This window comes from Drosophila suzukii, chromosome 2R (genome assembly GCF_043229965.1).
Source record: "Drosophila suzukii chromosome 2R, CBGP_Dsuzu_IsoJpt1.0, whole genome shotgun sequence".
Lineage (NCBI taxonomy): Eukaryota > Metazoa > Arthropoda > Insecta > Diptera > Drosophilidae > Drosophila > Drosophila suzukii.
The window spans coordinates 10,084,362-10,097,412 of record NC_092081.1 but is presented as its reverse complement, the minus strand read 5'-3'; the positions used below and the strand labels follow the sequence as shown (position 1 = coordinate 10,097,412).

The 13,051-nt window shown below is 43.3% G+C and overlaps 3 protein-coding genes across 5 annotated transcripts in view; all 3 read right to left on the bottom strand.

Moving 5' to 3' along the window:
- The window catches only part of mspo (M-spondin), a 47,433-nt gene that overhangs the window by 970 nt on the left and 33,412 nt on the right, over positions 1-13,051 (bottom strand). The window contains exons 2-5 of the mRNA XM_017074227.4: positions 12,600-12,991; positions 11,677-11,898; positions 7,998-8,227; positions 294-710 (exon numbers count right to left, since the gene is read on the bottom strand). Coding sequence (XP_016929716.3) covers positions 294-710; positions 7,998-8,227; positions 11,677-11,898; positions 12,600-12,991 — 1,261 coding nt within the window. The remainder of the gene's footprint in view (positions 1-293; positions 711-7,997; positions 8,228-11,676; positions 11,899-12,599; positions 12,992-13,051) is intronic.
- Positions 2,466-2,905, bottom strand: LOC108009684 (actin nucleation-promoting factor WASL). Its single transcript, XM_017074228.4, has one exon. It carries the CDS (start codon positions 2,903-2,905, stop codon positions 2,600-2,602), a length of 306 nt encoding a protein of 101 aa, XP_016929717.2. The 3' UTR covers positions 2,466-2,599.
- Positions 2,947-6,496, bottom strand: LOC108009680 (proline-rich protein 36). Of its 3 annotated transcripts, none has more exons than XM_017074217.4 (3): positions 6,263-6,496; positions 3,196-6,203; positions 2,947-3,086 (listed from the first exon to the last, which is right to left on the bottom strand). In XM_017074217.4, exon 2 carries the CDS (start codon positions 6,069-6,071, stop codon positions 3,204-3,206), a length of 2,868 nt encoding a protein of 955 aa, XP_016929706.3. In that variant the 5' UTR covers positions 6,072-6,203; positions 6,263-6,496; the 3' UTR covers positions 2,947-3,086; positions 3,196-3,203. The 3 variants fall into 3 exon arrangements, with proteins under 3 accessions (XP_016929706.3, XP_016929705.3, XP_070851235.1); XM_017074216.4 differs by having other exon boundaries at positions 2,948-3,086; positions 3,177-6,203; positions 6,263-6,486; XM_070995134.1 differs by having other exon boundaries at positions 2,952-3,086; positions 3,173-6,203.

The window sequence follows — 13,051 nt, the reverse complement described above, 5'->3', positions numbered from 1 at the left end:
TTGCCATTACTAACAATAATAACTTATTAGTCCCTGGAAAAATGGTTCTTTAATGGTTTCTTTTCTTAAATTGTTAAAATTTATATGAAATATTCTCGGTTTAAAAGACTTCTATCGAATAGAAAACCAAATATGGACTACTTTCATTTTCAAAATGGCTGAGTCTTTGAAAAAAAGAGTACTTTCTTCTTGATTTCAAGAAGGATTCTTCTCAAATACATTAAATAGCTATGGCTTGTGTAGGTTGGATTTTACTTATTTTTTTTTTCAGTGTGCTATCCCCCGGTACTTGCCAATTAAAATAGGTTTGCGACTCGTGACAGTTGCGCTCGGTGCCGCACCACTTGGATTGCTGGAGCGCCGGGCACTGCCGTCCGCCCCTTTTGCCGTGCTTGATGACCTTGCGGTAGCGGTGCATCTCGCCCACGCCGCAGCTTTTGCTGCAGGCCGTCCACTCGGACCAGTGGCTCACGCGGCAGTCACGACGCCGCTGCGCCATGCTCCGCCTGCGGGTGGCACCACCCCCTGCACCGCCCAGCGGTGGGGGTGGTGACTGCGAAGCTGTCGGGTTGGAGGCGTTTAAATTGCTGGCATCTGTGGCACGGCGATAGCTGCTGGCGATGCTCTGCAGGATCGCATGCTTGTCGTTCTTGGGCACCACACTGACCACCTGGCCAGGTGCCGGCTGCAGGTTGTTATTGCCGCCGTAGCTGCAAGTGGATAATGTCAAGGAATTTAATTTAGTTAGCTTTCTTGAAGGAAAGGATTATCGAATTATCTAGTTAATGCATTTAGTTAAATGATATTGATTCACATCTCCACTTAAGGATAAACATAGCTTAGTTTTGGTAATCTATTATTATTGGTCATTACATTTTATTCAAGTTAAGGGCATTGTTTCTTCAAATTATACTCTGTTCTGCTATTAGCTATATTTTAGTGAATAAAATATATTAGTTAATTCCTAAAATTGCTTTGACATACCAAGATATTTTTTAATATTAAGATAATAATAATAATAATGTCTTAGTTTTTATAAATTATATTTGGTTCTATTTATATATATATTATATACTATATATATTAAATATTTTTATGTTCTGAGAAAGGGTTTTTTATTATTAATCAAACAAAACGTTTTATCTCATGAGTTCCTAATCTCAAATGCTATTTCTGAATGATAATCTCTAAAATACCTAAGGGCTAGAATTATTAAAATTCCATTTTCTTAATCTCCACAAGTGGTTCTATTTGCAGAGCGTACTCCTCGGGAGCTGTAACCCAACCTGTCATTCGCCCACCTTTCTGATTTGCCTTAGTAGCTTAACTTGCCGACGCTAAAAGACTACCACATTACACATACGACCCGTGTGCCGCCACCATCTTCACTCCTTCCCTTTCAAAGGTGCACACGTTGCCTGCTCACGTTTGTTATTTCAGCACATCAACTGTGGAAAATTTCAATTTAAATTTGCCTTTTGCCTGCCTTCGTGCCGGCTGACAGCAGACACAGAGCCCCGAAAAGCCCAAAAAAGCCCGGCAACCGAAACCGGAGACCCCTATACCATTGGAGCCCAGGACTCGGGACTTTCGGCGGACCCACGCGCGCACCACAATCCCCAATTCCCAGGAACCAGGACCCAGTCCCCAGGACACCCCGACATTCGCGGATCCACGACGTTTGGCTGTGGCGCTGCCTGGCTTCCTTCCTTCCTGCCATCCTTCCTTCCTTCCTGGGCAACTTCCGTGTTTTGTTTCCTGCAGTTTTTCGTTTATTTGCATACACATGCCGCGTGCAAAATCGCGCAAATAATAATAAAAAATCAAAAGGCAGACGAACAGGCAACTCAGCAACTTTGACGTGGAAAGAGAGAGTAGAGCCAAATAAATTGGCAAAAATATTAAGGCACCCAGAAGGAGGCTCAGAACGCCATGGGCCCAAATGAAAATAATGAGGAAAATTCCGAAATTGAAATTACATACAACAATGTTTTTTTCTCTTCTTTCTTCAAATACCTTTTGCCTTATTTTGCCCGGAGTATTTTTGTCGAATTTTCTTCCTGAGAACATGGAAGTTATTAGCGACAATTTGCTTCGATCATGTTCACGGCAATTACTGTTAGATGAGCACATCAAAATGTATTAAGTAAATGTTGTTCCAGGAGCAATTTGCATTTCCACAGCCGGGGAAAACACCGGCTGTGACTCAGCTATCGGACATGTGATGAGAAAATTGCTCTTCGGTCCGAAGCGAATTGGTTTTCCAAATTGAAAAGCGACAGGAAAATGCCATTAATACACTAATTTCGTTTGCTAACATTGCATAAATAAACTGACAATTGTTTGGATTTTGTCAGGCTTCAATGTGATTATTTAATATGTACATTGCTAATCAGCAGGGGACACCTTATTAGTTTTATTCATTCAGTGGAAACATTGCATTTTGCTTTAAAAACAAGAAAGACTTTTTGTGAATAAAAACTTTAATTGACTAAAACCGAACTATTTTATTTCACTAAGTTAGGGCGTACACACGTAGTTAATAATTCTATATAGTAGCACAGTTTTCCATTTCGTATTTTCCATTTTCTAATCGACATCAGAGAATCGTGCAGCAGAAAACCTCTCCCTGGGGCTGGGCATATACGGTGGCCATTGGGGGCTGGGCACCCACCACCACGGTGGGTCTCGGGGGTGGCATCATGACCACGGGTGGCGGCGGTGGTGCTCCGATGATCACAGCTGGCGGCGGCGGTGGCATAAACTCGATGCCCACTCCCATCCGAGGAGGAGGTGGTGGTCCCCCGATATTGATGCCGACATTTACGCGAGGGGGCGGTGGTCCGTAGGCGATTCCAGGACCCCTGGGTGGCGGTCCTCCGTATCCACGTCCTGGTGGTGGCATCTCGACCGATGGCTAACTACTGACTGACCAGCAGGTCGTTTGGGCTCTTGAATTGGGCTCTTATCTCCGCCTTTGTCTCGAGTGTCCGCTGGTAATTAACTATCAATTACTGTGATTTTTTTTGGGGGGGCTTCTGTTTCCGCTGATTAGATATGCGATAGGCGGAGCTTACATTCCCAGGCTGATAACAAAAGAACACCCGGTTAATGATAAGATTTCAATAATATGATATGATATGCATGGGTTCTGATTCACGGTCCCTTATACTTGCCTTGGGGAAAGCCCCTGACCTTTTGATTTAGGAAATGGTGCATTTGCAGTGGCAGCATTTACGTTTCGGTGGTTCGTTGGGTGAATCTCGTTTTTGGATTGGAGTTGGTTGATTGGTTTCCTGGATTCCTTGTTCCTGCTGCGGTCCCTCGGCCAGGGCTGTACTCAGGGAGTATCGTTTGCCAAATTTGTCGTTACTTTGCTGGGAAACTTCACCCACTAAAACAGTTGCCATGGGTGTGGCAGGTTGTATGATTTCTTCGGTGACTTCTATGACCTCAGTTAATTGCCCATCGTTGGCAGACTCTACAACTACTTCCCTTTCCACCACCTCTACGAAGGGAGGATCATCTATTACCAGATCAGTTAGAATAAAACCATTTAGAGGTTTTACTGGTGGAAGAAAAGGTTGTGGTGCTTGAAGTGGCGTAATTTCCACGGACTCTACAATCACCTCCGACTGTCTCAGATTCGATGGTGGTATTCTGAGTTTCAGTGGTGGACTGGGAGGAGGTGTGGGAGTTGGGGTAACCTCCAGTGATGCCACAACCACAGCAGTTTCTGCCAGGCTTGGCCTGGGAAGAAATCCCCCTTGTATGGGCCTTTGAAGTGATGGACTACTTGGTGGCGTATTTACTGGTGTGACTTCCATAATCTCCACATAAGCCTCAGATTCGCTCAATCTTTCCACCTCCACCGTCGGACTATGTGGTGCCGTATTATAGGGGGTGACCTCTTCAACCTCCACATAGTCATCAACTTCGATTAGGCTTTCCCGGGAAATAAAGGGAAACTGTTCGGGCGGTGGTGATGATGTCGGCGTTACTTCCAGTGATTCCACAACCAATTCTTGCACCAAACTTGCGCGGGGCATATAATTGGTGGTCACTATAGATTGCCGTGGGGGATTGGGTATTACTTCTATCTCTTCCACTATGGTTTCCTGAATTAAAGGCGGCTCGGGCTGTGTGATTTCAATGTCCTCTACAATACTTTCAACATATCCAGTTTCAGGAATAAGGTCGATCTGCTGTGGCGGTTGATAGGGAGGATTAACTTCTGTGACTTCTATGTTCTCCACAATCGATTGTACGAGGCCTGAACGAGGGGGATAGCTAAGTGGAAGTGGTGGCCGAAGGGGAGGATCCACTTCTTCCGTGACTTCAATGTTTTCCACAATCGATTCCACAAAACCTGATCGTGGTGGAAAACGCAATTGAACAGGAGTTTGCACAGGGGAATCCACTTCTTCTGTCACTTCTATGTTTTCCACAATGGATTCTACTAAGCCTGTTTGATTGGCTAAGCCAATGGAAACTGCGGGTTGGGGAGGAACCACTTCTTCAGTTACTTCCATGCTTTCCACAACTGACTCTACGAATCCAGATCGAGGTGGATATGCACTTTGTATAGGTGGTCTAGGAAGAGGTTGCACTTCTGTAGTTACTTCGATATTTTCGATAATTGATTCCACTTTTCCTGTCTGAGGAGTATAAACATTTTGAACTGGAAGCAAAAACGGGGGATCTTCTTCTTTTACGACCTCTATGTTTTCTACCACAGATTCTACAAAACCTCCAGTAACATTACTTTGTACTGGTACTTGTACAACAGGTTGGGATGGTATGACTTCTACATTCTCAACAATCGATTCTACAGAGACTGACGCAGAGTCAAAGCCATCAGCTGGCAATAAAAATGGAGAATCATCAACCTCTGTCGATACTTCAATGTTCTCCACAATAGTTTCATCAGTATCAAAGCCATTGGGTGGAAGAAGAAATGGAGAATCTGCTTCAACATTGTCCACAATTGAGTCCACTACCACAGTTTCAGGAGTATAACCACTCTGATTTACATTCTGCACGGGGGAAGCTTTACTTATTACTTCAATATCTTCCACCAACCCCGCCCGGGGATAGTAACTTTTTGGAGCTTGGGCCTGCGAGGAAATAGACGCCGCAGCAACTTCTATGTTCTCTACAATTCTAGCCACAAATCCGGGTTGTGGAATGAATTCCGGTTCCTGTTGAATCTGTGCGGAAACTACGACCTGGACATTCTTCACCACAGTTTCCGTTGGGTTAAGACTCACTCTGGGAATATAACCTGTTCGCGGACGAGAAGACTCCACTGACTCTCCAAAAACATCGGTTTGTACCACCTCTGCAATGGGCGAAAGGGGAGGCTGCTGAGCCACTGGGAAGAATCCCGTCTGCACTTGGAGTTGGGGAGGTGCATACGGTGGAGGATCCTGCTGGTCAAATTTAATTTCTTCCTCCACTACTCTGGTGTGTTTTTGGGTTTCCCTATATGATTCCTTCGTCTCCGTTTGCCATACCACAGTTGTGAACTCATCTGAAGCCGAAGTTGTGTCCAGAATCTCCTCTGTAACCACAACATCTTTTTCCGGCGAGAGATCCAGATCCGTGGAGGGATTGGGCGAGGCCTGGTTCCAATAGGCCTGGGGTTCCCAGACCACATTAAAGCCCACCTCTTCGGTGGGTGTGAGGAATGGTGGTGAGGTTTGCGGCAAGGGCGGTGGTGGTGAGGTCCTCTGCTTGTGGTGATGGTGCTTTCGGGGTTTTGGTCCACTCTCCACAAGAATCACTTCCTCTTTCTCCACAACCTCAACATTCTCCTGCCGTTCGTGGTGATGATGATGCCTGTGATGGTGATGATGATGTCGGTGCTTGGGGGCTGGAGTACCATCTACGTTCACTATCTCGATGATCTCCTCCTGGACCGTGCCACTACTGGTGGCTATCGTTTCTATCGTTTCGTTAACACTCCGCTCCTCCACAATTGTCGTTTTCATTTTGTCGCCGATTAAGTATTCCGTCTCGTTTTCGTTTTGCCCATTAACTGAAACCCCAATTGCTTTGTTCGGCCCCATTTATACTCGGTGTTTATGTCATGGGAAATGTATTTTCATGCGTTAAATCCTTGTACAGATAAGATAGTTACTATATCTAAGCAATGTGGCAACTATTTGCCTTCGACCCCGCCTGTGTCTGTGTCTGGGTCTCTGGAAATTGTTAAGGCTTATGTTTGAACGAATATTGACCGTGTTTTCCGCAGGCTTACCAGTCGAATTCTTCTGCTGATTCTTCTGCTGGCTCTTCTGCTGATTCTGATTCTTGCGTCGCTGATTGTGGGCTGCACTACCTGCGATTACCGTGAAGGTGGCTGGTGGGATTCCGGACATGTTGCTGGCCCTTAGCTCTTTGCCCGATTGCCGGCAATTCCTCTACTTTTATAGGCCACCCGCGACAGCGGGCTTCGATAAGATAGTAATTGCTTCGAGAACTGGCCCGAGTATTCCGGTTATTTGGCAGACATACAGATCTGATATCTGGGTTCCCCGGCCTTTGTCTTCGACCCTGTCAGAGTGCCAGAGAAAAGAAGGCGAGTGGGCGTTGTCTCTTGGCTCTTGGCACTCGAACACGTCCCGGGCTGGTGGGGATTGTCATTAAATATGCAGGTTACCAGTGCCAATGGTGCCAAAATCCACTCCAGCAGCTTTGGCCAAAAGTGGCACGAAAATAGACAACGAGCCCGGGAGGGGATGAGGATGTGGATGCGGATGAGACTGGAACTGTTAGCAGGGATTAGTTGTAGTTTTCCCCGTCCGGAGTTTTGGGATCCCAGGAATAGGGCGGCTTTTTAAAGATGCAGCATTACCCAGGTACGTGCCACTCGGGCCACTCTCCTTTTGGCTCTTTAGTTCCTTAGAACTAAACCCCACCAGCATTCAACACCATTCACCGCCCACCATCCCAACGCCTTCAAAGTGGTGTAATGTGCTTTGAAGTGTGCCAGAAAGCTGTTTTCCTTCCACCCACTCGCTTGTTTTTCCAACAGCTCCGGGGCTTGGCACGTTGCTTTAAATATGTGAATGCATACGTACACATATAGAGTGTTGAAAGTAGTTGGTCTTGAGTTAGGGGAAAGCACTTTACGCATATGTTAAATAGGGCCAATTGAAGCGCTTTCTGCACTCCAAAACAGATTACGAATACGAAACGTGGCATTTAAAGCTTACTCTTGGCCCAAAACTGTTTAAGCTGTTGGCTATGAGTTTAATAAAAATGGTTTTTACTATTCCGATATTTTTTGGAGACAACCAAAGGTAAGTTGGCAAGGGAACTGGGCCATATCTATTGATTAATCATTTGTTTTTGTCAATCGATTATTATAAGATAACACATTTTCTTTACTTTTTATTTATAGTTGGCTTAGCACGGTGACTTTTTTACCCATTTGAAGGCTGAAAATTCGACCTAGAGGTTCGAAAACCTTGAACTGTTACGTGCTTCTTGATAAAACAAGGTCTACTGGTAAATATCCCTTTAAAAATACTTAAGAAACTATAAAATTGTAATACTTAAGACCTAAGTATTTGTGAATAAAGTGTTCAACATTTTAATAACCATGTTGTACTGTGAAAATAATAACTAATGAAACGTAAGTGAACTTCCTACATTTACACATTCACCAAATTAGTCTAGCATTAAATCATATTAAAACTATTGCAATTTGCAATTTTAAAATTCCAAAACTATTCAGTGGCTTACAAGCGGCAAGTAACTAAATACTTTTTGGTCAGTTTAGATTGTTGAGGTACAATGTGGCTCAAAGCCAATTGCAATTGGCAACAAAGTTTCGTAAACAAACGAAAGCTTTTATGAGTGTATCCTTTGTGGGATATTTACCCTATTAAAAGTTTCCTTTTGCCGAATTACATTTCTAAAATACTCTGATATTGGATTTTTAATGGTTTTTTTTTCAGGGTAGCTTATGGCACATTTGCAGCACTTACATGGGATTCATTTTGGCCAACAGCTGGGACCGGATTCGCTGCCTCTCGTCGTCATTTTGCTGCAACTGTTGCTGCTCCGTCTGGCGCTCCCGTTCGATGCTGGCGGACAACTCGTTGTTCATCTCCACGTGATTGTGCTCCGCATCCAGGTGGGTCTGGGTCTGGACCGTCTCGTACTTGCGATCGTCCTCGGCAATGTTGAAGACCTCGCTCAGCTCGTACTCCTTCAGCTGAAAATAGGAAGCGGATGTGGAAGTGGGGGTAGAATGTTAGTCCCCGTTGGTCCAGACACATGTGCAGCATATTAATTTACGGGGATTATGTGCCCGGCATCAGCAACTCGGTGTTCGGTATTCGGTATTCGCGATGCGGAATGCCAGGCAAGGACCGGGAGTACAGGTGCTCTTAACGCGCTGCTAATTTCAATTTGTGGCAAATATTGACACAGCCACAGGGGTGTAGCAGCGGTAGGGAATGGCCACGAACCTCTGTGGAATTATAGGGTACTGAAAGCTCGTTGGGATTTGGCTAACTATGATTTAAATCTTTCGTCCGATGAAAAATACAAAATATAATATAACTTGAACTGGCTTTAAAAATTGTAAGTACAAGTGACACAAAAGCTCCAAAGTAGTTCCTTCAAAATAATAAAAACCAATTCCTAAATCTTTCTACTTTTCCATGTGCAGCTTTATGTCCTAGAAAAATGGTAAGTTTGTATCTAGAAATGGTATGTAAAGGACTTTTGAAAACAATTAAAAATAAAAAAGGGAATAAACACACCAACACAAAATCTATAGACTGTATTTCGACTTTAACACCTGCTATTTCATTTGCCGCCAAAAAAACTCTCTAAGTCAATATACCCCACTTTCCGCAGACATGTCGAGGGTACAAAAAACTTTGTTTGGCGCGCTGTCGCGCATTTTAATTTATTTGTTTGGGCCGCTGTCATTTTCTATACACAATACGCATTGTTATTGTTGTCCCCAACGCTTTTGGGTGGCTTATCTTGGCCTACCTCTTGGAACCTCCATTCTGCAAATGCGTCGACAGAGGCGCCAACAACCACAGCGAAAAAAATCTGAGGCAAAAAAAAAGAATAACAAACAAACAAAAATCCAGGAAAAAAGAAAACAATACAGAAGAGCCGCGTGTTGCTTTGGTGGCATTAAAATACACAATAATCCAGCACACACAAAAAGCTAGAGTGCGGCAGGGAGGGGGTTTGGAAAAACTGTGAAATTCCTTGTGGATTACCCAGACGGCGAGTGAAAACCCTCAGCATTCCCGGCTGCCGAGATTACGTGCCTTTTGCCATTCACTAAATGACACACAAATATTCCAGCGATTCGGTCTCGAGCCCAGAATTTAAGAATTTAATGCCCAACTACCCCCAACTGTAGCTGTTGGGCGATGGCGTTGTTCTGGGGAAGCAAATCAACACATAATTACACTAGAACCTTAGACATGTGCTGGCCATGGCCATAAAATAACGCATATAAGTAAATAACTTTCCATTCTGTTGGCCATAAACAAAAGTCGGCAGCCTTAGGTGATTTGGGCCATGGTAAAGTGGCAGAATTTTAGTTTCACTAATGCGAACTTTGATTGCCCTGGGGAGGCAGTTGTACAGAAAACTTATAAGCGGTATGCTAACCACTTAAAGTTGTATAATAAAATGGTCAACCAATTAAGCAGCCTAAGCCTTAATTGCTTTTTATAATAAATTTAATATTACCTAAAGAAACCAGAAATAATGAAATCAAATGTAAAATACAATTATTAAGAATGTATGGTTAAACAAAAATTGAATTTCATTTCCTAGCAAGAAAAATTCTATATTTATTGAATATTATTCAAATCCAATTTGTGCTAGCGCCACCACCTAGCTAAAATACCCTACGAAAAACGCCTTCAAAAGGAGTAGACGCTTTCACACGCCCACTCCGAAAAGCCTAGAAAATAAAACTAAAATTAGTAGTGTCAAAAAGGCGTTACAATAATACGAGCTGCAGCAACAATAGCACAATAACCCAGGGCTCCAGCAACAAATAAAGAATAATGACCGCACGTACATACAGTGGGCAGCCACGCCCACTTGCCCCCTGTCCACATAGCAATTCCCCATTTCTAGATATATAAACTGCCCCTATGAAATAAACTATGCAAACGTAGTCGAAACATCTGGCGATGGACGAGGGAAGGCGGGGCAAAATGGACGTAGAGCCCGAGGCATAAATTTTATGGCCGCTTCCTTTTGGCCACACATAAAAGCAATTTTGATGAGCGACCCAAGGCATTGTAGCCGTAAGTGCGCCACTTTCTGGATGTCTTGGATGTCTTGGATGTCCAGCAATATAATTACAATGCTCGAATTCCAGCCCGTCCTGCTCGGAATGTATCCTTATCCTTCTCTATTGGGGCGTTTTTACTGCCGCCAAGGGTTCTTTGTTGCAGGAGCAGGAGGTCCTGCCTTTGTCCTTTGTGTCTGGCAGGCCTAATGGATTGGCATTTATTAAGGAGTGCAGAATAATGTTTATTGCAGCGCTTGAAAACAATGGCGAATTTGGCTGTGCCTCTATAAGGATAATGCAGGACATGTTTCAGCGCGGTAAGTGAAATTATCCTTGAGGGCTGTTGGTTTCAGCATGGGAATTCAATCAGTTTATATTGAATAATATTTCTTATGCTGGCAGGCAATTTAATAACGGATATGTAGTCCTAATTCAACTACTTATTTAGATTTTCATTTATACATTTTCAATTTATATCGAATTTCTCATAATTTTCGCAATAAAATTCAGCTAATAACGCAATTAATCTAACTATAATTGGCATAAACGCCATTTCTAATTCAATAAATTTATGTATCTAAACATTAAAGCCAATTATAGAATACATCTAATAATGGTTTTAAATTTTCATTTTCAATTACCATGCTTCCATTTTTAATTCCATAAATTAAAATTCGATAACAATTTGAAATAATTATACAATGTACGTACTTAACTGCCCCCCAAATGTATGCTATGAAATCCCTTAATATTAATTTCTAGCTCCGTGACTGTCAAATTTGCTTTAATTTGTTTACATTTCCTCTTAACACATATTTGCATGGCCACGGAATGCTGGCCCAAATAATTATAAGGTAATTAGTATTATTTCCGGTATTTTTTCGTTGGCCATTTCGTATTTCGTGCGTTTGTTTTTTCCCTGTTTCCAAGCTGCGAACTCAACTGATTTATAAAGCGCATTAACACGCAGCCAAGGGAATATACGCCCTTCGCACGCACACCATCTCACAGACACACACACACACACACACACCCTTTCATGCATACAAACACGCACGGCCATTACACATGTTTGCATGGCGAGAAAAGTGGCTGGTTTGTTTATGTGTGTGTGTGCGATTGCGCGAGTGTGGTGGTAGATGCTGTTGACGCCATTGTAATGCTAATGGCTCATTAGCACTTTGATTTTTTCGCTCTGTATATTGTATTTTTTTTCTTTTTTTGGAAAAAAGTCATTAGGGTTTCCCGAGTGGTGCAAAGTGGCAAGGGGAAAAGGCATTTCGACTGCTAATTTGCTGTTAATTAACTTGTTTAACCTTTTTTTGGCCAGGGGTCAGGGGTCAGCGGTCAGGGGGGTGGGGGATCGTTTTCCGTCCACTCACCTTGATAAACTGGAACGTGGCGATGGGCGGCAATCGCTTGCTCTTCGGATAATAAAAGCTACCCGCAGGATGGCCAGGATAACGGGAGGTGATCCGATAGATGACGCCCTGCGGAGCCGTTGGCCAGTTGGGCGCCGTGAAGGTGAAGCCGTTGTCCGTGCCCGCATCCAAGGGATCCAGTTCAACGGTCACTGTATCGATCCAGGAGCCACCCACGCAGAGCTGAGGGATAAGGGTAATTTAAAGAAGTTTTAGGGACACTGAGGTTTATTTTAAAGTTAAAGAAATCTTTTAAATATTTATATCATGCCCTCTAATGTAGAGAAACATTACATTTAAAATTCCATAAAATTGTTAAGCAGAATAAAACAATTAATTATTTTAAAGAACTTAGCTAGTCAACCAGCAAATTATAAATTAACCAAATATGGCCTCAAAAAAAACACATAAATGTGGGTTAATTAAAAACATCCTATAGCTGCGCAATTGACTATTAACATAACAATGAATTGAATAATTGTAATTAATCAAGGGAAGTATTAACTTTTTGAACTTCACCGGCTGCAACCCATACTTTTTTTAGGCGAAAGAAATCAATTTTAAATTGCCTCTACATAAATGAAATTTAATTTTAAAGTTAAAAAAAGAAAATCTTTTAAATTGACTAGTTCTAGGGTTACTATACAAACTATCGATGTTTTCTTATAGGCAACCAAAAATTATAAAAACCCCTATCATTGAACTTGAAAGTGATGGGATCCCACAATATCCTTCTACCTATTCTGAAAATGTATAATGCTGATCAACCTTTTGTGATACCAATCATTGTATCCCCATTGGAATAATGTCCCTCTCTCTCTATTCGTGGTATTTGCCCCATTTCAACGCTATGATTTTTGTGATTTTGGGGTGCGTGTTCTCACCTCGAACGAATCGACGCCGATGAACCAGTCCGGCGAGGGAACAATGCGTGTCATTAGCGAGACCAGACTGTGATTGCTGTCGACAAACACTTTCGCCTCACTGCGTCCGGCGCCCAGTGGTATTGCCGGCATGCTGAACTCGTCGAACACGCTGCGTTCCGAGTTGGTAGTGGTGGTGGTGGTGGTGCCACTGGATGTGGTGTTGAAACTGGACCCAGGGCCACCTGAAGGGGATTTCCCCGTCTGCATCTGCATCTGCATCTGCTGCTGCTGCTGTTCGCCGGCATTGCTGTCCAGGAGATCCGTTCGCCCCGATTCCGCAAACTGTTTGACAGCCGCCGTCGCCGGCTGTCCAATGTGGTACAGTGCATAGTTGGCATTGTGGGTGCGACCTGCGGGCGAGAATGAACCAGAACGGAGCTCATCAGTGGCGAGTCATTAAATTTTAATGA

What these genes read in the sequence shown, in the direction of transcription:
- LOC108009684 (XM_017074228.4), bottom strand. Translation starts at nt 2,905, where the DNA reads ATGCCACCACCAGGACGTGGATACGGAGGACCGCCACCCAGGGGTCCT.
- LOC108009680 (XM_017074217.4), bottom strand. Translation starts at nt 6,071, where the DNA reads ATGGGGCCGAACAAAGCAATTGGGGTTTCAGTTAATGGGCAAAACGAA.